The sequence below is a fragment of the Lynx canadensis genome, chromosome D2 (genome assembly GCF_007474595.2).
Source record: "Lynx canadensis isolate LIC74 chromosome D2, mLynCan4.pri.v2, whole genome shotgun sequence".
Lineage (NCBI taxonomy): Eukaryota > Metazoa > Chordata > Mammalia > Carnivora > Felidae > Lynx > Lynx canadensis.
Genome location: NC_044313.2, coordinates 78,325,501 through 78,352,904, shown reverse-complemented (window position 1 = coordinate 78,352,904; position 27,404 = coordinate 78,325,501). Strand labels below are relative to the sequence as shown.

At 43.7% G+C, this 27,404-nt stretch overlaps 2 protein-coding genes across 9 annotated transcripts in view; one reads left to right on the top strand and one right to left on the bottom strand.

Annotated features, from left to right (window-relative positions):
- The first annotated feature begins 2,766 nt into the window (after window positions 1–2,766).
- Window positions 2,767–14,490, top strand: LOC115527783 (interferon-induced protein with tetratricopeptide repeats 5-like). Of its 2 annotated transcripts, none has more exons than XM_030335599.1 (2): window positions 2,767–2,924; window positions 11,477–14,490. In XM_030335599.1, the coding sequence occupies exons 1-2, from the start codon at window positions 2,797–2,799 to the stop codon at window positions 12,915–12,917; spliced, it is 1,569 nt and encodes a 522-aa protein (XP_030191459.1). In that variant the 5' UTR covers window positions 2,767–2,796; the 3' UTR covers window positions 12,918–14,490. The 2 variants fall into 2 exon arrangements, with proteins under 2 accessions (XP_030191459.1, XP_030191458.1); XM_030335598.1 differs by lacking the exon at window positions 2,767–2,924 and adding an exon at window positions 7,254–7,295.
- Window positions 14,491–21,979: 7,489 nt separating this feature from the next.
- Window positions 21,980–27,404, bottom strand: part of ZNF248 (zinc finger protein 248) — a 24,274-nt gene continuing 18,849 nt past the window's right edge. For all 7 annotated transcript variants that reach the window (XM_032595236.1, XM_030335421.1, XM_030335424.1 and 4 more), the window contains one exon: window positions 21,980–26,236. In XM_032595236.1, coding sequence (XP_032451127.1) covers window positions 24,738–26,236 — 1,499 coding nt within the window. In that variant the 3' untranslated portion in view covers window positions 21,980–24,737. The remainder of the gene's footprint in view (window positions 26,237–27,404) is intronic.

The window sequence follows — 27,404 nt, the reverse complement described above, 5'->3', positions numbered from 1 at the left end:
TCCTTGAGGCAGCTGGGTGGCTCAGTCAGTTGACTGTCACTCTGTCTCGGCTCAGGTCATGATCTCACTGATCGTGGGATCGAACCCCACTTGGGATTCTCTGTCTGCCTCTCTCACTCTTTCTCTCAAAATACATAAACATTTTTAAAAAACAAAATAAAGGATGCCTGGGTGGCTCAGTTGGTTAAGTGTCAGACTCTTGATTTCGGTTCAGGTCATGATCTCAGGGTTCGTGAGATCAAGCTCCACATCACTCTCCATGTTGACAGCACAGAGCCTGCTTGGGATTCTCTTTCTCACTCTGTCCCTCCCCTGCTTGCTCTCACTCTCTCTCTCAAAAATACATACACACATACATCCATAATAAATAAAATTAAAAAAATAAAATGCAGCTTCCTGCCTAAGTTAAACATTACAGTAGCCTTCAGGCCCATGCCATTCTTCCTCTGATCTCATTTCTTAAGACCTCCCCCGTACCCTTACTGCTCCAGCCACACCATCCATTCATGGCAAATATGTTCCCACCTCCCTGGGGTTTGTACCTACTGCTTCCCCTGCCTGAACCATTCTTCCCTGGCCCCATAACCACTCTCTCCTTCACCTGCTTCAGATCTTTACTCAAATGTCACTGACCCAGTGAAATCTTTCCTCCCCACCATATTTATAACGGTGAAACGCCCTGCACTGTAACCCTCTCCATGCTTTTTCTCCATAGCACCATCTCACACACAATACTTCATCTGTTCTTTATTATCTTTATCTCCCACACTAGGAATGAAGTACGCGAAGGTAGATCCTTTGTCTGTTTTTTTCATTGCTGCATTGCCTGTGTCTTGCACAACGTCTGCCTCTTAGCAGTTGTTCAATGCAGTTCACTGAATCCACGAAAGAATGACTGAAGTCACAGGGGGACAAAAATTTTAGTGTGTGGGTATTTGGCATTTTCGGCTCAGATTCCCGATACCACCCTGATCTTTATTAGAAGTTGTTAGGCGAAGCACGGTTGGCAAGGGCACAGAAGGCAAGCACTGTCCTACAACTCCAGGGAGGGGTGTATAAATCTCTCCGCAAAGTTATTAAGCAATAGCTATCAAATTTTAAAATGTGTATGCATTTTGACTCCCAAGTTTCTCTAACTTCACCCAATGGGAATAACAGGTGCACTACAGTGCACCTGTGTTGTTTGTTGAATCAAGACTAGAAGCAGAGACTTCTTTCCGCTTAGGATGCAGAAAGACGAAAAGAGCATCGCTGCCACCCTTGCAACAGAAATAACGCGGAGCAATCTCCTGTCACTTTATTTAAAAGGGGGGGGGGGGACACGAGGACTCGGCAAGGCAGGCGAGAGCCCAGACCAAAGCCAGAGGCCCCGCTGCAAATACCACACCGAACCGCCCGGAGCCTCGCAAACCTCTCCCCGGCCCCACTCAGCTCTTGCAGAAGTTTCCGTTTCTTGGAGCTGGACTCCGCCGGGTCGGGAAGATGAGACACCATCTACGTTCCACTTCCCGCTCGGATGCCGCCTTTACAAAAGCCAACTCCTAGCCTCAGAGAGCGCGCAGCTGACGCCCGGAGGGAAGCGCACTCCCGCGCCGCCGGCACTTCCGCGCTCCCGTCCGCGCGCACTCCGCGCCCTCCCGCCTGCACGCGCACACGCCCCCGCGCACTCCGCGCCCTCCCGCCCGCACTCCCGCGCCTGCCGGCGCCCTGGAGCGCGCGCTCCGCAGCCGGGGCTCCACTTCTAGAGCGGAAAGCCCGAGGGGACTGCCGCCTGCCGGGACGGTCCGCAACCACCACGAGGTGAGGGTTTTCTCCGCTTCTGCTCCCAAACTCCGCGTAGGCCTGGGACTCCGTGGCCCGCGCAGCGCCGGGGCCCTTCCAGGGGCCGAGCCCCCGGCGCCCCGCACGGGCGTCGGGTTCAGGTTGCCCCCCGCGAGCCCGGTCCCCGCCGAGGGAAGGGCAGCCCCAGTCCCGGGACGGGGAGGGGAGCCGGCGGACGCGACTCGTCACCGGGTCTGCTGCTTCTGCCCTGGTGCCTTTCTGACCTCGGGGTCTGAGTTCTTCCCTTCCCGGGAGCCACCGACTCCTGCTGGTCCGCCCAGTCGGCTGTTTTGCGCGGATGCCTGAGGCTGTCTCCTTTACCAGCTGACGCGCGGGGCAGGGTGCTTCTCACCCGCTTTGGATCCCCAGGCTTCCGCAGCCTGCCCTGCGCCCGATCGGTGAACCTCCGCACTTAAATGAGTTGAGGGACGGGAGGCTAAAACTTTGTTCGAAGTCGTGACTCTGAACACCTCCTCGTTGGATGCCCAGAACATTCTGTAAACTCTGAGTCCGTTTCTTATTCGTAAAACTTAATGGCATCCAATCTTAGGACCGCGTAAAGAGTTCATTGCTTAGCATGAAGAGTTTTGCGAATGTTGATTACTATTACGTGAAGTAGAAGAGGAAATTGAATAAGCGCCCCACTTCCAACAACTTTAAGAAGGGAGGGAGTTCGGGGGGGGTGTGCCAGAAGAAACAAGAAGGAAAAGGGGGTGCACTGTATGTGGAACAGGAGCGGACCCCACTGGGGACAACGAAAGACTGCTCCTTCCTGGCTAAAACTCAAAATTGCCTAAAGATAAATGTCGCCTCTTCAGACACACAAGAGCCTCTCTCTGCCAGCTTCCCAGAGACAAAGTTTAAAGGTTAAGTAGACTGGGTTTAAAAGTAAAATTTATCATGGTATCCAGTTGTGTATAAATTCCACCGAGTCTGAGCGAAGCGCTTCAGTGGCTGAGTGAGCGTCCCTTTGAGATGTCACTGTCACGGCCACATTCCTATTGCCCGAGGCGGCCTCCTCAGCCTCCTTGGGCTGGGCGGGTGTGTAAACCTCTGGAGCAGAAGCGGATGTGCATTTCACTCTGCCCACCGGCAGGGGGCTGGTAAGCCCAGATCGCCATGGGTCTGGACAGGCTGTTAAGGGGAGGTCTTGCCCAAAATTTTGGTGACGTTGCACCAGAGAAAGGAACAACTAACTACCGACGGATGATCATACCAGGTTTCCCAGCCAGGACCGTAAAAGACAGCCCAAACCCTGTATTCAAAATCCAAACACAGAGCCAGACAGAGCGCATGCCAAGACACAAAGACAAGTGGGGTGGGGAGAATTGAAGTGGGGGGTGGGAGGTAGTTTGGAGCCATCAGCAGGAAGGGAGGGACACGCAGGAACGCCTCATCAGGTAGCCAGGTGCTTCTGATGCTAAGCCCAACCTCTGGGCTGGACACGTCAGAAGCTGCTAGTATGTGACTACACTGTCATTCATTCAACAAATACTTAGTGAGCTTCCATTGTCTGCCTGGAATAATAACTAGATGCTGGGACACAGAGGTGCAAAAAGTAAGATCAAAACAAGGTCCCTATTTTCATAGGGCTTTTATGTAAATGGGGGAGATACACATACAATAGGTAAATGAGTAAATAATATAATTCAGAAAGTGAACAGAGCTGTAAGGAAAATAAGTGTAATGGGCTAAGAGAGTGACCTGGAACAGAGGGGTCTATTTTAGATGGTTCTGCCTCAGGCACCCTCTGGGGTAGGGAATATTTGAGGGGAGTTACAGGAAAGAGCTAGGCATGCAAACATTTAGAAGCAGAGCATCCCGAGTAAAAACAACAGGTATAAAAGTCCTTGAACTTGATGTGTTTGAGATAGGAAGAAAAGTCAAAATGTCTAAAATGACAGTAGGAGGGAAAAGGTCGGATGGGTAGGCAAGGCCAGGTCCTTTAGGGACTTGTAGGACCTGGCAAGGGCTGGATTAATATCTAAGGGTGTTGGGTAGCCATTGGGAGATTGTAAGTGGGAGACTTACATGATCCAGTTTACATTTTCAAAAATATAGTAGGGCTGTATTGGGGAATCAAGACCAGAAGGAAGCAGGGAGACCACATCTTTGCCCCAGCTCAAAGGAAAGGTGATTGTGGTTCAGAGGAGGAAAACAGCAGTGGAAGTGGAGAGAAGTGGATGGATTTGAGATGTGACAGAATTAACAGAACTTCGTACTGGAATGGATGAGGGGTTGGGAGAGGAGGAATAGAGGGATCAAAGATTACTCCTAGGTTATTTGGCCTGTGGAACTAAGAGGTGCCAAACAAGATGGGGAAGACAGGAGGTACAGGATCAAGGCGCCCAGGTTTCTGTATTGCGTGTGTGTATTTGAGATGCCAACTGAGCTTCTTTTTTTTTTATGTTGATTTATTTTTTGAGAGAGAGAGAGAGAAACAGAACATGAGTGGGGGAGGGGCAGAGAGAGAGGAGATACAGAATCCGAAGCAGGCTCCAGGCTCTGAGCTGACAGCACAGAGCCCCACGCCGGGCTCAAACTCACCAACTGCGAGATTATGACCTGAGCCCAAGTCGGCCACCCAACTGACCGAGCCATCCAGGCGCCCCAAGGTGAATTTTAAATACATTGCATGTATCCTATATTTTAAAGCAAACTATTCTAAAAAAAAACAAAAAACAAAAAACAAAAAAAACCCAAACACCTCCAATTTTTATGGTAAAAAGAGGTAGTTTAACAGTATTGAGCTTTGAGTCAGGCAGAGCTAGGTTTGATTCTGAGCTCAGCCACGTTAGAGCTGAGTAACCTCGGACATGTAATATAAACTCTGTCCCCTACTCCTCATCCACAAAACTGTGAAAATAATAAAATGGCATAAAAATTAAATGTAATTTGTAAGTGCTTGGTGCACTGCCTAGCGTGCAGTAAGCTAGTGATGCATGGCAACTTCAGGTTTCCTTGTTTGTGGAGTTCTCCTCTGATTTCAGACAGTCTATTATAAATAGTGTAACATTTATACCATTGAGCCAAATCTGCAATGAGCCCAGCTCGTGTGTATAAGGTTGTTTTTTTCAAATCCATCTTTATTTGCCATCTAATTTAGTTCTTCACCTTGAATAAAATGGCAGAGAATTTTAAGTCAAAGGAGAGCTCTAACCTGGTGTGTGGGAGCTCTTTTATTCCATTAAAGTCCGACAGGCCCAGTGTCTCCAGTGTCCTGTCTCACACAGGAGCCGCTGGTCATATACAGTCATTTAAATTAATTAAAAGTAAACGAAATTTAAAATCCAGTTCCTCATGCATCCTAGCCACATTTCAAGTGATCATGGTCACTTGTGGCTAGTGTCCATCATATTGCAGAGCATGGATAAGAACATTTCCATCATGGCAAGAATTTCTGTGGGCAAGCTCTGGCTAGAACCTATAGTCACTAAAGTGTGGGACCTGTATATTGGTGTGTATGTATATACACGGAAAGTGAGAATAAACATAAAAAAATATATAAAATTGAAATTAATTGCAGATTAACTTAAATGTGTACTAAAGATAATATTAAGTCACTAAGGATTAAATTTAGTTTCTATAAAAGTTGGAAAACTGTTCATGGAATAGTATATTTGGTTGTAAATATGAAATGGTTTTATCTGTCCAATTACTACTACTCGTTGTGCCACTAATCCAGTTCTCTAACTCTTCCGTCACTTTTGGCTAATTAAGGCAGCCCCTTCACAATTCCTAAAGACTTGGTCGATTCACTGTAAAGCCTCAGTCTCTTATTTGATTCAAAGCACTCTTCTCCTGCTATGCAGGACAGGAAAATGAGAAAATACTATACTGTAGGGTGACTGGCAAGGCAGGGGTGCAGTGTTAGCTAGAGTGGTCAGAGATACCCCTCTTGGAAGACCTCACATTTGAGCCAAGACCAGAATCATGAGAGTGAGTAATCCCTAGACCTCTCTTAGGAAGAGTTCAGAGACTGAGGGTGTAAAAAGCAGGTGCAAATGCCCTGAGGATACAGACCTGGCAGAGGAAAGAAACTTTTTTAAAGGCCAGTATGACTGGAGGGCAATGAAGGAGAGGAGATTGTACAAAATGAGGCTATAGAAGTAGACACAGGACAGATGAAGAAAGGCATGGCGACCGCGGTTAGGAGTCTGAGTCTGGAGATAAAGGTGATTTAACATTGTATAGCTTCACTTCTGCTTCATGTTCCATCTTTCTCGCAGTTATCCCCACCTCTCTCCTACAAGCGTCATTTTCTCCCTTGATACTGGATCATCCCCACGGGCATATCATTAAGTCATTAAAAATTTCATGATTAAAAATGTTTTTGACAGTTCCGCCAACCCCCCTCCAGATGTAGCTCTATTTGTCTATTCGCTTAATAGTAACATTCCTTGAAAGGAGTGACCTCTGTTGCCCGTATCCACTATTCCACCTCCCATTGTCCACCCCCCCCCGCCCAACTAGTAATGTTTTCATCCCTACCTTTTTAGTAAAATGCTCATCAGGGTCCCCCACAGCTTTGCTCCAGCCCAGTGATCTCTTCTCTGTCCTCAATCACTCAACTTCTTAGAGTCATTGTACATATCGAACATCCATCTCTCCTTCCTGAAATAAATATTTCTTCCTTAGGCTTCCATAATATCATGGATTTTTTTTCCTTTTTTCCTTTTCCCTTTTTTTAAATCTACTTCACCCATCCCCTCACCTACCTCCCCTCTGGCAACCACCAGTTTGTTCTCTGTATTTAAGAGTCTGGTTTTGGGGGGCACCTGGGTGGCTTAGTCAGTTGAGTGTCCAACGCTTGATATTGCCTTAGATCATGATCTCGCGGTCATGGGATTGAGGCCCACATCAGGCTTCATGCTGACTGGGGAGCCTGCTTGAGATTCTCTGTCTCCTTCTCTCTTTCCCCTTCCCCCACTCGTGCATGCGTTGCTCTCTCTGTCTCTCTCAAAATAAATAAACATTTTAAAAAAGAGTCTTTTTTTTATTCATTTGTTTCTTAAATTCCACATATGAGTGAAATTGTATGGTATTTGTCTGTCTCTGACTTATTTTACTTAGCATTATACTCTCTAGGTCCACCCATGTTGTTGCAAATGGCAAGATTGCATCCTTTTTTTTTATGGATGAGTGATATTCCATTGTATATGTATCCACATCTTCTTTATCCATTCATCTATCAATGGACACTTGGGCTGCTTCCATAATTTGGTTAATGTAAATGATGCTGTGATATATATATAGATATATATATATATACATATATATATATATCATATTATATATATATATATAATATTTATAATATAAATTTGTTTTGTTTTTTGTTTTATCTTGTTTTTTAGTAGGCTCCATGCCCAGTGCAGAGCCCAACAGCCCAACACAGGGCCTGAACTCACAACCCTGAGATCAAGACCTGAGCTGAGATCAAGAGTTGGACGCTCAACAGACTGAGCCACCAGGTGCTCCCAGAGGGACATCTTTTAGGCCTGTATCAAACATTATCATTTCCATACTTAAAAATCTCCCTGTAATGGCTTCCCATTAGAATTATTGTAAAATTAATATTCCTTGTCATGGACTGCAAGCCTGCACCTTCTGTTCCTGCTACTGCCGTGCCTCACCTTCCACTTAACCCTTCTTCCTTCTGTCCCCTGAACACTCCAAGTCTGTTCCCACATCAGGGCCTTTGCACTTGCTGGTCCCTCAGCCCCAATCAGGGTTTCTCAACCTCAGCATGATTGACATTTGGGGCTGGATAATTCACGGTGACTGGGACCTACCCGTGCACTGCAGGATAGTCAGCAGCATCCCTGGTCTTGACCCACCCAGTGTGACAACCAGATTGTCTCCAGACATTACCAAATGTCTCCGGGGAGCAAAAGCACCCTGGTAGAGAAGCAGTGGCTTAGACCATTCTGCCCTCAGATCTTCTATGACTGCCTCTGTTCCACTGTTGGGATCTGATTATTTCAATTGCCCCTTTTTACAAGGGCTATTTCTTCACAATCATATCTAAAGTACCTCCCCCCGCCTCCAACCACCACCTCTTAATACCATTACTCTGATTATTTTTTTCTTTTTAACACTTATCACTATCTGGAATTATACTTTCCATTTGTTTCCATATTGATTTGTTTCCATGTTTCTTTTCTTTCAACTCCTTTTGTTCCCTCTTCTTCCAGAACGAAATTGCCACGAGGAAAGGGCCTTTTTCTAACTTACTCGCTCACTACTATATCTAGGATACAACTAGGATCCTGCCTGGCCTGTGTGACATGAGGTGGTCAACAAATGTTTTGATGGAAATATTACTGTAGTTCCCATAAACATTTATACAAATAGGTTTATATTTTACATACAAGAGGGTGGGGATCCCGTGTGCAACAGAAACAGAAATACACACATGTAAGCAGGGAACTTCTCTGTTTGAGAGAAGATTTAAGGAATTTTTTTTTCTGCGAATTTCTTAATTATGGCCAGTAGTAGATGTAGAATGTCTTTCTTGACTGTCTCACCACCACCATCAGCAAAACAAACAAGTAAAACTAGGAATATTACTCAGGATTTCATCAGTTGCAGACAGTAGAAACCTAATTCAAACCAGCTTAAACAAAGGAGAGAGAGCTATGTCTTTAAGTAAACAGAAGTTCAGGGGTAGACAGGGTGATCCAGGCAAGACTCTTTAGTCGCTGGCATAAGCCGTCTGTCCTTCCTCCTGTCTGAGCTCTGCTTTCTGCTGTGTTAGATCCCTTCTCAGGTAGGCTGTCCCTAAGTCTGGAAAGATGGCCATTAGCAGCTCCAAGGTTATATTCTACCAGCTTACACTTTTCAGAAGGAAGAGACTTAGTTTCACTAAAATGATATATATATTAAAATATATATATGAACTAATATATATTAATATATATTTAAATTATATATTAATCATATATAAGTATTACAATTAATTATAATTACATGTTGCATATATTAATTATACTGATTAATACTAATTATATATAATACAAATTTTATATATTATTATATTGTATTAATATTAATTACATATAATATTATATATTTAAGTTTATTTATCTATTATTGAGAGAGAAAGCGAGCACCAGCTGGCGAGGGCAGAGAGACAGGGAGACGCAGAATCCGAAGCAGGGTCCAGGCTCCGAGCTGTCAGCACAGAGCCCAACGTGGGGCTTGACCTCACCAACTGTGAGATCATGACCTGAAGTCAGATGCTTAACAGACTAAGCTACCTAGGCGCCCCTCAGCAAAATTATATTTTAACTGGACTACCTCTGAGTGAATCACTGGGACCAGGGAACGGCTGGAATATCTTGTGCCTTCCCAAATTGGAGTGAATGGTGGATGGCCCATCTCAAATCACATGGACTGAGAGTAGAGGGAGAGCATGTTCCAGAAAGGAAAACCAAGAGAAGGGATCCTCACCAAGCCAGAGCCACAGATGTCCACAGCACTGGACTGTGTGCACTTCCTGGGTCACTTTCACAGACCTTGGTTGGAATGCTAAGCTGTAACTGACCAGTGACTTATAACGTAAGCTCTCCATGAGCAGAGCTGTGTCTCACTCAGGGTTACATCCCCAGGGTTATTGACGAGATCTCGCACAGAGAAGGCTGTCCCTAATGAATAAGTATTTCCTAGCCCTTCCTTTCCTCTTCCTCTTCCTAGTTTCTGAGATCATGTTTCCAATGGGCTCTGCAGAGTTACACTGTGCGTTGTACGAAGGGAGCTCAGCAAATATTTATGAAGTGAATATTGAGGGAGCTGATGAGTTAATAATAGGTCTTAGTCTTTATTGTTGCCCACAACCCGAGAGGCCAGAAGGTTGTGGGATTTGACAGCAAAACCTACACATTACCCACCCTCCTTTTGTCCTTTCCCGATCTTTCTTTTTAAAAAAAAAATTTTTTTTAATGTTTATTTATTTTTGAGAGAGAGAGACAGAATGTGAGTGGGTTAGGGGCAAAGAGAGAGGGAGGCACAGAATCTGAAGCAGGCTCCAGGCTCCAAGCTGTCAGCACAGAGCCCAACGCTGGGCTTGAACTCACAAGCTGTGAGATCATGACCTGAGCCAAAGTCGGAGGCTCAACCGACTGAGCCACCCAGGTGCCCCTCCCCATCTTTCTTGAACTCTCTGCTGCTCTCCTTGTTATCTATCTCAAATCATGCTTTCCTCATCTCTTGGTATACCTGTTCCTGTCTGTTTCTGGGCCTTTCTCTCCCTGGGGTTTCCCACCCCACCCCACCCGCTCTCCCTCGCTTTCTTCCTTCCTCCTCAAAAATGATACATTGATATGGCTTCTGTGTCTCCTCCAGTGAACTTCTTTTTCTTATTTCTCACATATTCTTCTCTCCCTTCCTACTCATAATGCAGAAATGGAATTTTTATATTACTGTTTATAGATCTATTATTTTTAATTTTCAAGGCTGTTAGACAAAACATTTAAATTCCTCTCTGATTGATTGATTGATTGATTTTGAGACAGAGACAGAACACGAGCAGGGGAGGGGCAGAGAGAGAGGGAGACACATAATTTGAAGCAGGCTCCAGGCTCTGGGCTGTCAGTACAGAGCCCAACACAGGGCTCAAATTTGTGAACCACAAGATCATGACCTGAGCCAAAGTCAGATGCTTAACCGACTTGAGCCACCCAGGCGTCCCTAAATTTGTCTCTGTAGGGGCGCCTGAGTAGCTCAGTTGGTTGAGTGTCCAACTTCAGCTTAGTCATGATCTCATGATGTGTGAGTTTGGGCCCCAAGTCAGGCTCACTGCTGTCAGGGCAGAGCCTGCTTCAGATCCTCTGTCTGTTTCTGTCTCTGTCTCTGTCTCTCTGTCCCTCCCCCTCTTATGCTCTCTCTCTCTCTCAAAAATAAACATTTAGGGGCGCCTGGGTGGCGCAGTCGGTTAAGCGTCCGACTTCAGCCAGGTCACGATCTCGCGGTCCGTGAGTTCGAGCCCCGCGTCGGGCTCTGGGCTGACGGCTCAGAGCCTGGAGCCTGTTTCCGATTCTGTGTCTCCCTCTCTCTCTGCCCCTCCCCCGTTCATGCTCTGTCTCTCTCTGTCCCAAAAATAAATAAACGTTGAAAAAAAAAATAAACATTTAAAAAATCATAATCATAATCATAAATTCCTCTCTGTAAAAATATACCCAGTACTAACGTGTGGGTGGCTTAGTTGGCTACACATCCGACTCTTGATTTCAGCTCAGGTCATGAGTTTGAGCCCTGCGTTGGGCTCTGCACTAACAGTGCGGAGCCTGCTAGGGATTCTCTCTCCCCTCTCTCTCTGCCCCTCCCTGGCTCTTGCTCTCTCTCAAAAATAACGTTAAAAAAAAAAAAAAAATAGGTGGTACCTGGGGGCTAGTGACTGCCAAAAGGAAATTGATACCCTGTGATGCAGAAAACCCTGCTGTCTTTCAGAACTGGCTTTGCAATGAGAATTTAATGAAATATTTCTAGAATGTAACTGGACCCAGAGGAAACCAACATAAAGTTACAGGGGCCCAGTGCTTCAACTATAAATTCCAGTCGAAGACTGGTTTGGTTGCTAAGCAGAGAACAGTGTTAGAGGTTTAAACAATGATTCAGTTCTTCAAAAATTTAAAAACGACTTTATCTTTGACAGTGAAATGCCTAAGGACCCCCTGAAGGCCATTCTGTTAGAGTTGGAATGTCACTTTACATGGAATTTACTTAAGGAAGACATTCTGTTTGATGTGGAAAATACAATCGGGCAGCAGCTTGAGTTTCTCACCACAGAATCCAGACTCACTCTTTACAACCTATTGGCCTATGTGAAACACCTAAAAGGGCAAAATGAAGATGCCCTGGCGTGCTTGGAACAAGCAGAAGACATAACCTGGAGAGAACACCCGGACAAAGAAGAAATACGGCGTCTGGTCACTTGGGGAAACTATGCCTGGGTGTACTATCACATGGACCAGCTTAAGGAGGCACAGAGGCATTTAGACAAGATAGGGGCCGTCTGCAAGAAACGGTCCAGTCCTTCTGACTACAAGTTGGAGAGTCCTGAGATTGAATGTGAAAAAGGGTGGGCATTCTTGAAATTTGGAGGAAAGTATTACCAGAAGGCTAAAGCGGCTTTTGAGAAGGCTCTGGAAGCGGAACCTGACAATCCAGAATTTAGCATTGGCTACGCCATCACGGTGTATCGGCTGGATGACGGTAACAGAGGAGGGCCTGCAAGGAGCTTGTCTCTGGGCCCGCTGAGGAAGGCTGTCACCCTGAACCCAGATAACGCCTACATGAAGGTTTTACTGGCGCTGAAGCTTCAAGATGTACATGCAGAAGCTGAAGGGGAAAGGCACATTGAAGAAATCCTGGACCAGATAGCTTCCCAACCTTACGTCCTTCGTTATGCAGCCAAATTCTACAGGAGAAAAAAATCCTGGGACGAAGCTCTTGGACTTTTGAAAAAGGGCTTGAAGGCGACGCCCACGTCCTCGTTCCTGCATCACCAGATGGGACTCTGCTATAGGGCACAAATGATCCAGATCAAGAAGGACACGTGCAACAGGCCTAAAGGGGAGGATAAACTGAGAGTCGACAGGCTTATTGCGATGGCTCTCTCTCATTTCAAAGCAGCTGTGGAACGAGACTCCACGTTTGCGTTTGCCTACACGGACCTGGCCAACATGTACGCTGAGGGAGGCCAGTATAGCAAGGCTGAAGACGTTTTCCAGAAAGCCCTTCACCTGGAGAACATAACTGGTGATCACAGACATCAGATCCACTATTACTATGGCCGCTTTCAGGAATTTCACTGTAAATCAGAAAGTACTGCCATCCACCATTATGTAGAGGCCTTGAAGCTTAGAGACCGGTCACTCCTCCGGACCAAACTAACAAGTGCTCTGAAGAAATTGGCTGTCAAGAGACTTAGTCACGATGCTTCAGATGTGCAGAGTTTATGTGCCCTGGGGTTCGTTTACAAGCTGGAGGGAGAAAAGAGGCAAGCTGCTGAGTTCTATGCTCGGGCCCAGGGGATAGACCCAGAAAATGCAGAGTCCCTTGCTGCTCTCTGTGAGCTCAGACTTTGTATTTAAATACACACTCTAGGAAATTACTTTGAAGATTTTCTCCTCATTGTGGGTTCAAGTATTCTTGTTCATTGTTTTAATCTATTGTTAATTGTAGAGCCGATTTTTATTGAATGTTTACTGTGTAGCAGGCATCATGCTAAATATGAATCTTTCACTGTTTTTTTTTCTAATGAAAATAGTGTAATCCATTTGGCAACAAAAACATTCCAGATGTTGTTACCTTTCAAAAACGGGAGGGCTATTATGACTTTACACCTCGATCTCTGCTATTTATAATAATTTTCTGATAAATTTTTTGTCAAATTTCACATATTGCTCACTTATGCAACAAGCATAATCTTGCCATAAGCCTTTGACCCCTAGGTCAAGAACGGGCTTTCGGCAAAATGGAAAATTCTATTAGTTAAGCTCTTAACTGTGTAGCTTGCCAAAGATGGATCCTATCCAGTTCTGACTCTGAGGAAGGTATTTAACTATTAGCCCGCTAGTCACTTAAAGAATCCTTTTTGTTGAAAGAAAAAGTTCTTAACAGTAAAAAGTCTGCTGTCTGTGATGACCTCAATGAAAGGAGAAAAAAACTAGAACAGGGGAAAAAAGATTTCTTTAAATACAGAATTTTAGGGACCCTTGAGAAATGAGAAGTATTCTCTTCCAAAATGCTCATTACGCAATTAGAAATAGTTGTGAGGAAAAAAGTGAACAATGGAAAATCCTTAGTCTCGAGTTTCTCCGGTCTTTCAACTGGAAAGTAAACCTTATCTAAATGGAATTAACTTCATTCCAACTAAAATTGCAGAAGTTTTAGGTTAAAATCATTGCGCAGATTGAGGAATTGTGGGAGAAATGATAATTAAATGGATACACTAGATATCCCCATTCTACATCCATAGATTGCCAAGTTTTGGTGATTAAGTTTTGGGTCTGGGCTGGGTGGTTCTTGTTCCCCCAGTTTCCAGCCTGTGGTTAACTGTTCAAGCATTCCAAAGTTACTTCTGTGTGGCTCTTTCTTTTGCCTGAAGTTTTCAGATTGACATGTTTTCCTGTAGATCGTGCAGGAGTAGTTAAGCCCTGCTTTCCGTTTGAATATCCACCTCGAAGGGTCTACTACTCAAGGACTCTGACCCCAGGGATGCTTTTTACAATGGGATGCTACTGAAAGTGGCTTCTTTTATGTTGTTTCTTTGATTATCATACACAATTGTATCTACCACCAGTGTTAGTGGAAAAGCGTGCCGTGCAATTTGATTCTCCATACTGCCACTGCCTTAAGACTGCCATGAATTTGTGTGTTATTTCTACTTGTTACTATTTTTATTTTTTTAATTAAATTTTCTGTTGTGGTTTTGATGGGTTTATTATAAAAGTGGTGAATTCTCACTGTAAAATTTCAAATAAACAGAAGCATATGAATTTACAAGTAAGAGCACTTCCCTCACTCTAACCCAGTTCCACACCCCCATGGTAACCTGTTAACAATTTAATATGTATCCTTCCAGATATTTTTCTATGCATATTCAGACACGCATCCATACTGCAGTGTATTTCGCGAATTAAATTTTTTTAAATGTTTGTTTTACTTAAGTCTCTGCTGTGTTTATTTTGCTCATTTCATATGTTTATTCAGGAAGGAAGAACAGGGAAGGGAAGGATCTTTACTCAGGTATTTCAGAAATTCAGGACTGAAGTCCTAACCTGTCAGAAGAAGCATGTGTCACACTTTGCATCAAATATTTTGCAGCAAGTCATTTTCTCTCACTGGGAATAATGTTGTAATCAAGCTTATGTTCCCAAGTAGGGACTCCACATGCAATTAAATACAATTATGATATCAAAATAACAGTAAGTATCTGTATTTAAATATTAGACTTTAATGTCTATTAAATGACTTTAAAATTTACTAGATATTAGAACCTTGAAGAATTGGCTCACGTGATTACAGAGGCCGAGGACCATAATCACGGGTCACTGTCCACAAGCTGCAGACCCAGGAGAGCCAATGCTGTAATTCCAGTCTGGGCCAAAGGCCTGAGAGCTGGAGGGACAATGCCATAGGCTGAGGTCCAAGTCTGAGGGCCCGAGAACCAGGAAGGCCGATGTACAGGCTCCAGTCTAGGGGGAGGAGAAGACACATGTCCAGCTCACACAGCCAGGCAGACAGAACTCACACTCCCTCTGCCTTCTCGTTGTACTCAGACCCTCACCGGACCGGGTGGTGCCCAGCCAACTCTGGGGAAGACAGTCTGCTTTACCCCTGCCTCCTGAGTCAGATGCTGGTCACAGACACACCCAGAACTGATGTTAGACTCGAAGTCTGGGCCTCCCACAGCCCGGGCAGATTGACACACAAACTTAACCTGTAACTGCATCCCAGGGCGCGGTGCCTGGCAGGTGCACATCACAGTGACCGTGTCTATTTTCTCCACAGTGAGGTCAACAAGAATTCTCTGGAAAAAATCCTCCCACAGCTGAAATGCCATTTCACATGGAACTTACTTAAAAAAGATGGTGTCTCGCGTGATCTAGAAGACAGAGTATGTAACCAGATTGAATTCGTAAACGCTGAGTTCAAAGCTACAATGTACAACTTTTTGGCCTACATAAAACACTTAAATGGTCACAACGAGGCCGCCGTGGAGTGCCTACAGCAAGCTGAGGAGCTGGTCCAGCGAGAACACTCTGATCAAGCAGAAATCAGAAGGCTGGTCACCTGGGGAAACTATGCCTGGGTCTACTATCACCTGGGCAGACTCGAGACACTCAGATCTATGTGGACAAGGTGAAACAAGTATTCGGGAAGCTTCCAAATCAGTACAGTACTGAGTGGCCGCTGGGTTCTTCAGTGACCAAAGCTGCCAGGGTCCTCTGCAGAGCAGGTCACTGGGAACTGTGGATGCCACCCCAGTGTGTTGACACTGGTGGCTCCCGCTCGTCCTTGTTCCCAGCCATCTGCGTAGGTCCCAGCTTCCCAGGCTCTGGGTGGGGCAGAACCAAAGCAGGCCCTTTGCCCGGTGCCACAAAAGGGCTCAGAAACCCAGTGTTCACTTGGCTCTTCCTTTCCCAGCTAGAACCCTTTGTGGCTGGAAGTTGCCTCTTGGCACTGGGCAGCGCCAGCTGGCATGGGCAGGATCAGGGGCAGAAGGAAGCTGTCCTCCTTCTGTTTTTGAAGTTATTCTCAGGGTTTTTGTTCCACTGTTGCTGAAGTTTGTTAAGTGGACTCCTGAGCTCTCCCGGAGCTGTTTTGTTCATGGATAGGCGTCTTGATGTTGAACTTAAATGGGGGAGGCGGCATCTCCTACTTCACCATCTTGGTGACATCACTCTCCAACAGAGTTTTGTGTTTCATTTTCAAATAACTCCTAATCAGCTACAAGACTGTCTGACTCATAACTGATTGATAAATATATTTAGAACTTGCTTATTTTTTTTTTCCCATCTTACAACAGCCCCGTAAACTAGTTACTGCTGACATTCACTTTTTAGTGAGGGAGAAACCAAGGATTTCAGTGGTCAAGTCACCTGTCTAGACTCACAAATGTGTTGAGCGGTAGAGACTGGCCGTGTATGCAGACCAGACTGACTCCAAAGTCCATGCTCTTCAACAGTGTTTCACTACACTGCTCCTATCGGACAGCCTTTAACAATCCTCCTCAGTCACATTCATGGGCCTTGTATCCTGGCATATGCAGCTGAGGAAGAGAACTTCTGGAAGCAAGGCCCATAGAGTGTACTGCATATAGGGAGCTTTCCTTACAGAAAGTAACAAAGGCGATCCCAGCTCATCCTCTGCACCATGCCATTCCTCCTCCTCTCCCCACACCCTTCCCTCCACCTTGAAAACCATGGACATCTGGCACAGCCTATCCTCAAGGACCTTTCTTTGAAGGCAAGTCCCCAGCAGGCTCAAAACTACACACATTAATACACCCACTTGAGAAGCATTTGGAGAAATCTTGAACCCTACCCACTGCAATCCAATTACAACTCTTTGTCCCTCTGACTACCAAATTCCACAGAACCCAAAGGGCACAAACTTCCTTTCCAGTTCTCTGTCTAGAACCAGGTCTCCCAAGGATAAGAGCTGGAGCCTCATGCCTCAGCCGCCTCTGGAGTCTGGAGACAACACGGAAGTGCACATGTACAGAGCCACGAGCTATGCCTTCCCTTCCCTGGGTCATCAGACATCATTATTTACAGTTCTGGACTCGGTGCCCATTAGCCTCTATGGCCCTTCCTTTAGAGCTGCCGCAAACAATCTCTTCTCCCAGGAGGTGCTGTTTCTACAATCTCTAGGAGAGGGTTTAGAAGTCGGCTTTAATCACAGCCTGTGTCTATACTGACATAAAACTAGCACAAATAAATGTATATCACAAATATATCCATATCATTTATGATCATAAAATATTTAAGAAAAACTAAAAACAGAGGCCAACAATTTAAAAATGTCATATCCATGATCATCAAAACCTCTCAGAGTTAACTTTAAGTGCAAACTCTGACATTTTTATAAAGAGCATGATGCTTTGTGACTATCTCTTTACTGAATAGTACACAGTGAAGATCTTTATTAGTAAATATATTTTAACAATATAAAATTCCTCCCTTACGTCCATGATAATATAGCCAAGAGGTTTACATGCTCAAAGAAAGAAAAGATATAGGTATAAATAAGAAATGTGCAGTCTATATGAAGGAAACTATTGAACTTTAGTGCATAATAGTTTAACAGATTTTATGTTTACCGCCCATATTGTAATGAATACATACTTGTGTGTAATTGTATTTGTATGTATTCCTAATTGAAATATAAAATTTAAACTATAAAAGTTCAAAAATCATGTTTCATAATTTTAATGTCGAGAATGCATGACACCAGCTGCAGACAAAATTTACTTAAAAGTTTGAACTTACGAAATCTTGATCTCAATAATCTTTCTGTAGACAAATTTTAGAGGGCACTCCAAAAAAAAATGAGAAGGGTATCATATTAATGTGGAATAATATATTATAAAATGAAAAAAGTCAGTATGTATAGTTCTCATTGTTGCTGTAAACAGAGATAAAAGATATTATTACAAAGAGCACATAAATCAAGAAACTATTGTACTACTTTTATGACCGTTCAGAGTAAGCACCTCAATTAAAACCAGGCCTAGGAACCAAAGGCACTTCAGGTCCTACAGATACCAGTGCCCTGAGCCCTTGGGGAGGGGGGCAGTGGGGGAAGGGTGGGCAGTCAATGGCCAAATCAATCCTCTTACTCCCCCTGCTGGCTTGCCCGTGCTGGTAAGAGGTATGAGTAAGGCCTTTGAGCTCTACTCCGGAGGATCTCTGGGCCCTGGGGTCCAGGAGCACAAGACCTCTCCCCCAAACTCAATTACTGACCACCTTCCCCACATATGGCTGCCCCGGGAACCCCAAAATATAGTCCCTGGGTCCATCCGCCGCTTATCTTCTTGCACAGACCCAGCCCAATATAAAACAGTAAAACTAGAAATTTACAAAACAAATAATTTTTTTATGGTTCATAAAAAGCGTCCTTATGGCTAAGGACATGAGCCAACACAAAGAAAGAAATTGAAGATGATAAGTCAATAAATAGTATTAAATTGCTCAATGTCTCTAGAAAACCTTATATCATATAAGGCTGGGAAAAATTGTAAAAGAATAGGATCCATGGTGGGAATAGGTTTAGAAAACTCACATTTTCAAACTTTGGATGGATCTGAAATTCATACAGCCTTTCTGGAGTCAATTTCATCAGCACTGAAAATGAACTTACCTTTTAATCCAGACATTACACTCTTAGAAAGAAATTCAAAGAAGAAAACTTGGAGGAGTGTAGAAAGGTATATGCCCCAAGGTGCTCCTCCACAGGTTATTTATAATAAAAATACTGGAAACCACCTAAGCGAGTATCAATAGATTGTAGGTAAAACGGTACTGATCCATAAGACAGAATCCTGGGCAGTCATTAAACATGATCACATAAAGGCAGAAAAACATGGAAAAATGTTAATCACATATTGTGAAATGAAATGTTATATATAATATATATGTTATCCTAGTAATTGTGAGAGACAGAGAGAGAGAGAGAGACAGGGAGTGTGTGCGTGCATATTTCCTAAAACAACACTGAAATAGAAGAAAGCAAACCAAACACCAGAGACAAAGCCACAACCCACCTATGGATGACAAGAGAGCAGTATTATTTTTTCACTAATTTTCCCATATAAGTAAAATTGAAGAACACGTTTCAGAGAATGTAAGTCTGTGACTCCCGTGGTATATGAAAGTCATTTTATTTATGTTTTCTGAGCATACTATTTTTCTCATTACCTACTAAACTAACAGCATGCTATTTCCATAGTATTTGCTCTTTTAAAGTTACTGTGGTTCAGATGTTTTTCATCACAACCACTAACATCAGCAGTTTTAAAACTTTTGGATACATTTTATAGGAATTTTAAAATGTTTCAAACTATAATAATATAGAATATCTGCACAAATCACCAAATCATATGCAAAAAAACTCCAAAAAACATAAATAATAGTTGTTCATCCATAGGCTATTAAAAATTACATGGTTTATTTCTCTTTAGGAGCAATTACAAAATACAGCTTGCAAATCGCTGGGCATGACAGCTTTAAAGTTGTCTAATTCCAGGCAACAACGTATTATTTGGAAACGGCATATACACTTTTGCTTGCAATGTAGGATTTTAATATTTTGACAGTGTTTCTGATTTGCAAAAGTCAAATGCCCTTCAGATTCTGGTTTATTATAAATTCTGTGTAGGTAAAGAAACATGGATTAAAATGCATGGAAAAAGTCCTAGGATACATGCTGGACTGAAAAATGATAGTTATTTTAGGAAAGGCAACTATTTAGGAGAGGATGGGGGTGAAGGCTACTCATCTGTTACATTCCAAAGAATACTCACGCCCTTTCCCCCCAACATGGGCAGATGGTAAGGACCATCAGCATAGGAGCGCCCAGTCACAGGAAGACTAAGGAAGTCCCACAACTCATGGACACTAGGTACGGCTGCCATGCTTCTCCAAGTTCCTTTTCTAGTTTAAAGAATGTGGTCAGAGACCCAATAGAGCAGGATACATCTTCACTAGGGGCTGGAGTTCAAGTAGTTGTTTTTTGTTTTTTTTTTAGTGTTTATTCTTGAGAGAGGGGGGGACAGAGCATGAGTGGGGGAGAGGCAGAGAGAGAGGGGTGAGGAGACACAGAATCTGAAGCAGGTTCCAGACTCTGAGCTGTGAGCAAAGAGCCTGACGCGGGGCTCAAGGTCCCAAACTGAGAGATCATGCAGACAACCCACTGAGCCACCCAGGCGCCCCAGAGTTCAAACAATTCTCACCTCCCCTCCTATTCTCTAAGGACTTTGGGGGGTTAGACCAGTGAGAGTTTTTGGCCGGTGTGTCACTACAAGCAAGATGAAAATGTAGTTCTTCACATGGGGAGAACTACCCCCACTTTGTATATGAGGAAACTGAATGTCAGTTTGAGTGTCAACCATCCCGACCACACACGGCGGAAGGCGCAAGACATCAAGCATCACTTTTCCACCGCCCCAAGTATCTGAGGGGACCTTGCTCCTAAAGTGGTGTCTAAGAGTAGATATTGGTCCTCGTTGTCTGGAAGGGAAGCCTGGGGGTGTAGAATCTGAAAGGAGGGGCAGGCGGGGAAAAGGGAGGAGGCTGGGATCCCGTAGAGTCCGGTCCCTGAGTGGCAGATGAAGATCCAGCGGAAATAACAGGAATCGGAACAGGATAAGCCCTCCCCACAAAGAGGCAGAGGCGGGCAGTGCAAGGGCACAGCTACAGCTGCAGCTTCCGACTGGAGCCACAAGCAGGGTGGCTGAGGGCATCTAGGACGCCATGGGTTGAACCTTTCCAGAGGCTACAGCTCTACCCTTCCTTGCCAAGTACAGGCTGGACATGAAGTGATAGGGCACACCAGGCAAGGGGAGGCCAAGTTCAACACAGAAAATGGGCCCAGTTCCCAAAAGACAAGTTCTTGGGAGTTTATCAGAAAACAATTTCCAGGCACTGGAAATGTAAATTGCTTACTCATTTCAGAAAACCACACCTGTGACCCAGGAATTCCTTTTCTGAGTTTGCACTTGAGCACTGGCTTTCAAGCTCTGGGAGATGACCCATTCATTGGCTGTGAAATCGGTTTAGCATACAGCAACAAGTCTTTCTTTTAACAGAATGCAGTACAATACAGAATAAGACATCAGAATATATCACACGTAATTAGGGTGTTGTTTCAGGAAACAAAATTACAGGTATGTAAAACTGTTGGTTACACATGCACACGAATTACACACATACACGCAGCACACTCTCCCTCCCTCCAGATGACCAAATGGTTCACTCCCTCCGCTGCAGCCGTCCAAGTGAGGTCAGTCCCTCTCCACGCGATGTAGAATCAAACCATGTTTCTGACAACTTTTCCTATTTTTATTTTACTTTACAGCACTATCCCCATCAGGTTCTCCCGGGCGGACGTGTTTTCTTGATAGGACTCCTGGCAGCAACAAGGACATAAACTATCTGGTCACGGGGACTTGTCAAAAATATTCTGGGATGGGTCCTCATTGGCCTACTTTGTAACAAGTGACCATTCCTGGATCAATACAAATGTGGGGCCAGGAAGAGATGGTATCATCTGTGATAAATGTCAACTCACACATTCACAAGGACAGGTTATATTACTTGGAAGAATACAGAAGAGTTGCCTTGAGCAGACAAAAAGCAATAGTCACTACACACAATATACAGTACATGCTCAAAATGCCATTATCAAGCTGACGAGGAAAAGGGTGAATTGATCAAAAAATGCAGGGACAACTGGCTACTGATTTGGAAGAATACAGAGCTGCGTATCTCACAACACATATAACGAGAAACACCACAGAGAGATGTATGAAGAAAGCAATTCAACATACTACCTGCTTCACGCATGTCAACAGAGACATACCTGCCACAGTGCTCAGTTCCAAAAGGAATTTACTTATGACACAAAAGCACAATGGAGCAGAAATATGGAACTTTCAACTAATAGAGTAAGTTTATTTCTAATACGGAGACTTTACATAGGAATTTACAGAAATGAAAACACACTGAGCAGCTCATCAGCCGTTAGCTCCTCCCAGACCTGCCGTCCCCTTTCTCTGCGCCCACCTCAGCTAACCCGCACGTAGTACCGGGCCGGGTACTCCAAAGGGAGGCACCAGCAATCCAGTGCCACAATTCTCGTAGTGACAGTGTCTCCTAGGAGATGGTCTCTCCTCCGTGAGAGCAGCTCTTAATGGGCTCTGGTGACACCTGTCTCCATCCTTTGCCCCTTTAGGATTTAGACTGGTCATGGCTTGTCAGTGATGCCAGCCCCTAGGCGCTTCAGTATTCCTTGTTTCTGGCCCAAAGCGCTGTAAGAAGTCTGCCATCAGAATCTTAGTTGGGGTAGCATTCTGGTTTTCATCAGAACCAAGGCTGATACAAAGAGCTATCCCTGTATTAACTTGTCAAAAGTAATCATTCTTCCCCCAAATCACTGTATAGAACATAAACACTTAGAGCTAAGTACGTGTCGGTACCAGCTGGAATGCTTCAGCTCTAAGTGACAGACAGCCCTAAGGATCAATAAGAAACCATCACTACTGCAGTAATGTAAAGTCCTAGCAGAAAACAGGTCCAGATGGAGTTGTGCAGCTCTATGACGTCACCTCTGAGCCAGGCTTTTTCCATTTTGTCTATTGTTCTCTTCAGGCTATTGCCCTTCAGGGCCACAAGCTATAATTTGGTACAACATACAAACATGAAAAAATCCAGCATAAGAGAGACAATCTCTCCTTGTGTCTTCTCACGCCATGACAATATTTTATCACTGAGATCTTTCCCAGAAGTACCGCAGAATATTTTCCAAACATCTCACTGCTCACGTGTCCATCCCAACAAAATCATTAGAATAGCATCTCCATGATTAACTTAATCTGGATTTACTCCTAAATTGCCTAGGGGTGGGGGGATGGGGGATGGGAAGAGAAACAAAACAGAGCCCAGCAAGTAAGAAGTAGAGAATGGGTGCTGGGTGGGCAGTGTCCTTGGAACCGCTGATCAGTGTGTTCCAAGGAGGCACAGGAAACAGGACAAAGGAGGAAGAGACAGTATATGACATCCTATTATTTTAAATACAATTACATAGTTCCAGTTCCTGGGTCACATACAACGTATCATGCCTAAGTAGATACAACAACCGAATACCTAGAGAATGAAAGTGGCATTCTAGCGCATAGCACTACTTTTATTTGTGGAGAGTAGGGAGTATTCCTGTTCATAACTGATGGAGACCTGTGCAAAATTCATGGGATACCATTGTTATTAACAGCTCTTACGTTACAGACCGACCCAGAGGCAGCTGAAAAAACTCAGAAAAATACTATCTGGCTTCTTTGGGGAAGTAGTAGTTCAGTAACAACAGCCCTACTCACTCATCATATACGCCAGCGATGTCACAGAAGAGGGTGGTGATGCGGTGGTGACACAGCACAGACTGGCCAAACTACGAAGAGGCTCTGGTAGTATTTACAATGAAGACTGATGTAAAGGTAGTTAAAAAAACTTCACAAAAACAGATTTGGGGATCTTTATTGAAGACGCAGTTCAGCGATAATGGCCACAGCCATTTATTTATGGCGGGAAATGGGACAGGGGGTAAGGTATATAGTTTGTACTTTAAATTTTCCAAATATATTTTCATATATACACAGCGGTGTGCCGGTAAATATTTGACAACAGGTTGTCTGAGAAAATAAAAAAATAAAAACCCCTGTTTGTAGGGTTTGCCAATTTGCAGGGTGTAAACACTCCCACTAAAGCCAAGCTACCCTCATGACTGAGTACAGAGGTGGGAAGGGACGGGCGGGAGCACGTGTTGTATGGTATTGTCACCATGCAGACTCGATACTGTGAGTGACCTAAAGAACAAGGCTAACAGCAAAATATTATAAAATAATTAGGAAGCAAGGAGTGCTGAGTATTTATTACCTTTGTTTTTAATATAATTTAATTTTTAAATAATGATTATGTTCTAAGAACTGGCTCACAAAATTCCTGGGAATTTAACCATCAGCAGTACTTGCAAGCCACTGCGGGCTTACTCTAACACACTACTGCATCTGTGTGGGTATGTGTGCATAAATATATTTACATCTACATATATACATCTATATTTACGTCAACCCGTAGACACTGGTGGTATTTAGTGTGGGAAACATTAATACAGACCGTAAGTTATTTAATGAAGGGATATTTTCTCCACAAGTTCGTTGGACTCCAGTTTGCAAATCAAGCGTACATCCAATTCCTATTACATTGCTACACCCACATTGGGCCTGCAATCGTCAGAGACTCCTCACATAAATGTTTAATGCTGCTGTGACTGAACCTTTTTTAAGCTTCAGATTCCACTGTGAGTCTGGGTATGAATGAATAATACCATCCACTGTATTTACAATAAAATTTGGTATCACATCTGGAATACGACACAACATAAATTCTAGACAAAGATTTTTACATTACTTAAGTGAATAAACTTCCCCTCAATATAAATTTTCTGATGAAAAGTTTCAGTTTTTGAGAGCTTTCACATATTCAAAATATCTGTAAGGTTTCATTCTAGTATTAATTATTTGAAGTACAACAAGATGTCGCTTTCTAGTAACATGAGGCATTCTTTGGGTCTCATTCATCTCATTTTCAAAAATGGTGTAAGACTTTGAAAGGGTGGTTGGAGACTTCTGGACATCAGGATGTTGAAAGAGCTTTCACCCTCGTGTGAATTCTCTGATGTTTCGTCAGTACTGACCTCTGACTAAAGGTTTTCCCACATCCGTTACACTCATAGGGTTTCTCTCCTGTGTGAGTTCTCTGATGTTTAGTGAGAGCTGATTTTTCACAGAAGGTTTTCCCACACTCATTACATTTATAGGGTTTCTCCCCTGTGTGAGTTCTTTGATGTACAATGAGGTTTGACTTCACACAGAAGGATTTCCCACATTCATTACATATAAAGGGTTTCTCTCCTGTGTGTGTTCTCTGATGTACAGTTAGGGCTGACCTGTGGCAGAAGGATTTCCCACACGTATTACATTCATACGGTTTTTCCCCGGTGTGCGTTCTCTGATGTTCCGTGAGGTTTGACTTTACACAGAACGTTTTTCCACACTGCTTACATGCGTAGGGTTTTTCTCCTGTATGTGTTCGCTGATGGTTGGTAAGGTGTGGTTTCTGACAAAACGATTTCCCACATTCAGTACATTCATAGGGTTTCTCTCCTGTGTGTGTTCTTTGATGCTGAGTGAGGTTTGACTTCTCCCAGAATGTTTTCCCACATTCACCACATTCGAAGGTTTTTTCTCCTGAGTGAGCTCTTCGAAGTTGGGTGAGATGGGACTTCTTGCTGAAGTTATTCCTATTTTCATGGTGCTCATAAGGTTTTTTGCCCATGTGTACTATCTGATGTTTAAAGAGGGCTGACTTTTCCCACGTTTTATGACTCACTTTATATTCGTGGGGAATCTTTCTTGCATAGGTTCCCTGATGGATAATGAAAGTTGAGTCATCACAGAAGGTTTGCCCATATTCGTCATATTCATAAGGAGTCTCCCCTGTAAGAGTTCTCTGGTGTCCCAATCTTAAATCGGTATAGAAGGACTTCCCACAAAGACTGCATTCATATGGCTCCATCTCCAAACGAGTTCTCTGGGATAAACTGAGTTCTAAACTGTGGATGAAGGTTCTTCCACATGCATTGTATTTACAGAGCGTCTCTCCTATCTGTATTTTCTTGTTTGTGAAAAATGCTGCTTCCTCATGGAAGGCTTGTCCATTTTCATTATACTCAGAAGGCTGATCAAAAATTGGCTGACTGAGATCGTGACTATGATGGAGCACATTCCTTTTTTGATTATATTTATAAGATTTCCCTCCAGGAGGAGTTTTCTCATGCCTGATGTCAAGGAGCAATTTCTCATATACATTAAACTCATCAGGCTTCTTTCCAGAATAGCTCTTTCTACTAATAATTAAGCCTGAAATATTTTTCAAACTCATTTCACACGAGTCACATATCTTATATGGAAAATTTCTTGAAGGAACAGAATCTGTGCCCAGATTGAAAGTTTTTCTTACTCTAGCACCACTATCTATATTTAATGTTTTGTTGGCGGTAAAATCAAGTTGCCAAAAATGTTCGTCTTCATTGTCCTGGCTGCTCTCTATCAGGTCATCAACTTTCCAGTCTTCTAGAAATGAGAAAAATAACCACATCTTATGAATCCTAGTACATTTCTAATGGAAACGAACTCACACAAACGCCCTTTTATCTAGTTGATACTTTTGTCTTAGGCTCGGTTTCCTGGTGTGAACTAAATCCAAGCATACGTTTTTTATCCTTCTGCTTTCACTGGAAAATAAAGACACGCGACAGTGGAAACAGGGAAGGAACCTGGCAATGACATTTAACATTTTATTATTTTTTAATTGTTTTTTAAGTTTTATTTATTTTGAGAAAGCGAGCGAACAAGCAAGCATGAGCAGGGGAGGGGCAGAGAGAGAGAGGGGGAGAGAGAATCCCAAGCAGGCTCTGCACTGACAGTGCAGAACCCGATGCATGGCTCGAACTCACAAACCATGAGTGAGATCATGACCTGAGCCGAAATCAGGAGTTGGACGCTTAACCGACTAAGCTGCCCAGGTGCCCTGACATTTAACATTTTAAACACGTAACCTTCAAAACTGGACAGGAAAGGGTGAAGATTCAAAGCACAGGGAGCCAGGAGTGGCTGATTCAGGGGAACTCAGAGAATGGGGTCAGCCCGACAGAAACACTGAACACTGCATAAAGTGACAGTGGAGATTAGCGGACAGGGCTTTCAGAGGATGAACTATGTTTGGTGGAGACAGAACAGTCCAGTCCTAAATCCCCTCAGACACAGATTTCTGGGGCAGGATTCCTGCCGGAGCATATCTTCTATCGATGCACCAACACCAACTTCCTCAGGTTCCACCAGGAGGTCCTACAGCCCAGAATCTTGTTTTTCTTTTGACTTATTTCACAAGAAATAATTATTTTTTTTTAAAAAAAGCTGGAAGTGAAATAAACTCAAGACATGGTGAACAAGGGCTGGAGATTTTCTGAGAGGTGTCCATTTAGGAAGCAGGAAATGTAGAGAATTGGATGAGTTCAACAAGGGAGGGTTTTTTGTTTTGTTTTGTTTTGTTTTTTAGTAACAAATAAACTACAAATAGACTGTTTGAGAAACACGGCCGAGGAAGATTTCAGAGGCAGATCATGGCTGATGTCCTCACATCCTCACAGCCCGACCTCGAACTACGGTAGGATCCTCGCCTGTGTGCGTGTGGCCATTCCTTTTTTCCCCTCCGTTTGATAGATCAGCATCAGAAGACATT

Bases quoted from the DNA above. Each gene is read 5' to 3' on its own strand.
- LOC115527783 (XM_030335599.1), top strand. From the start codon at position 2,797: ATGTCACTGTCACGGCCACATTCCTATTGCCCGAGGCGGCCTCCTCAG. The intron at 2,925-11,476 runs GTAAGCCCAGAT...TATCTTTGACAG, and splicing joins TGCCCACCGGCAGGGGGCTG to TGAAATGCCTAAGGACCCCC.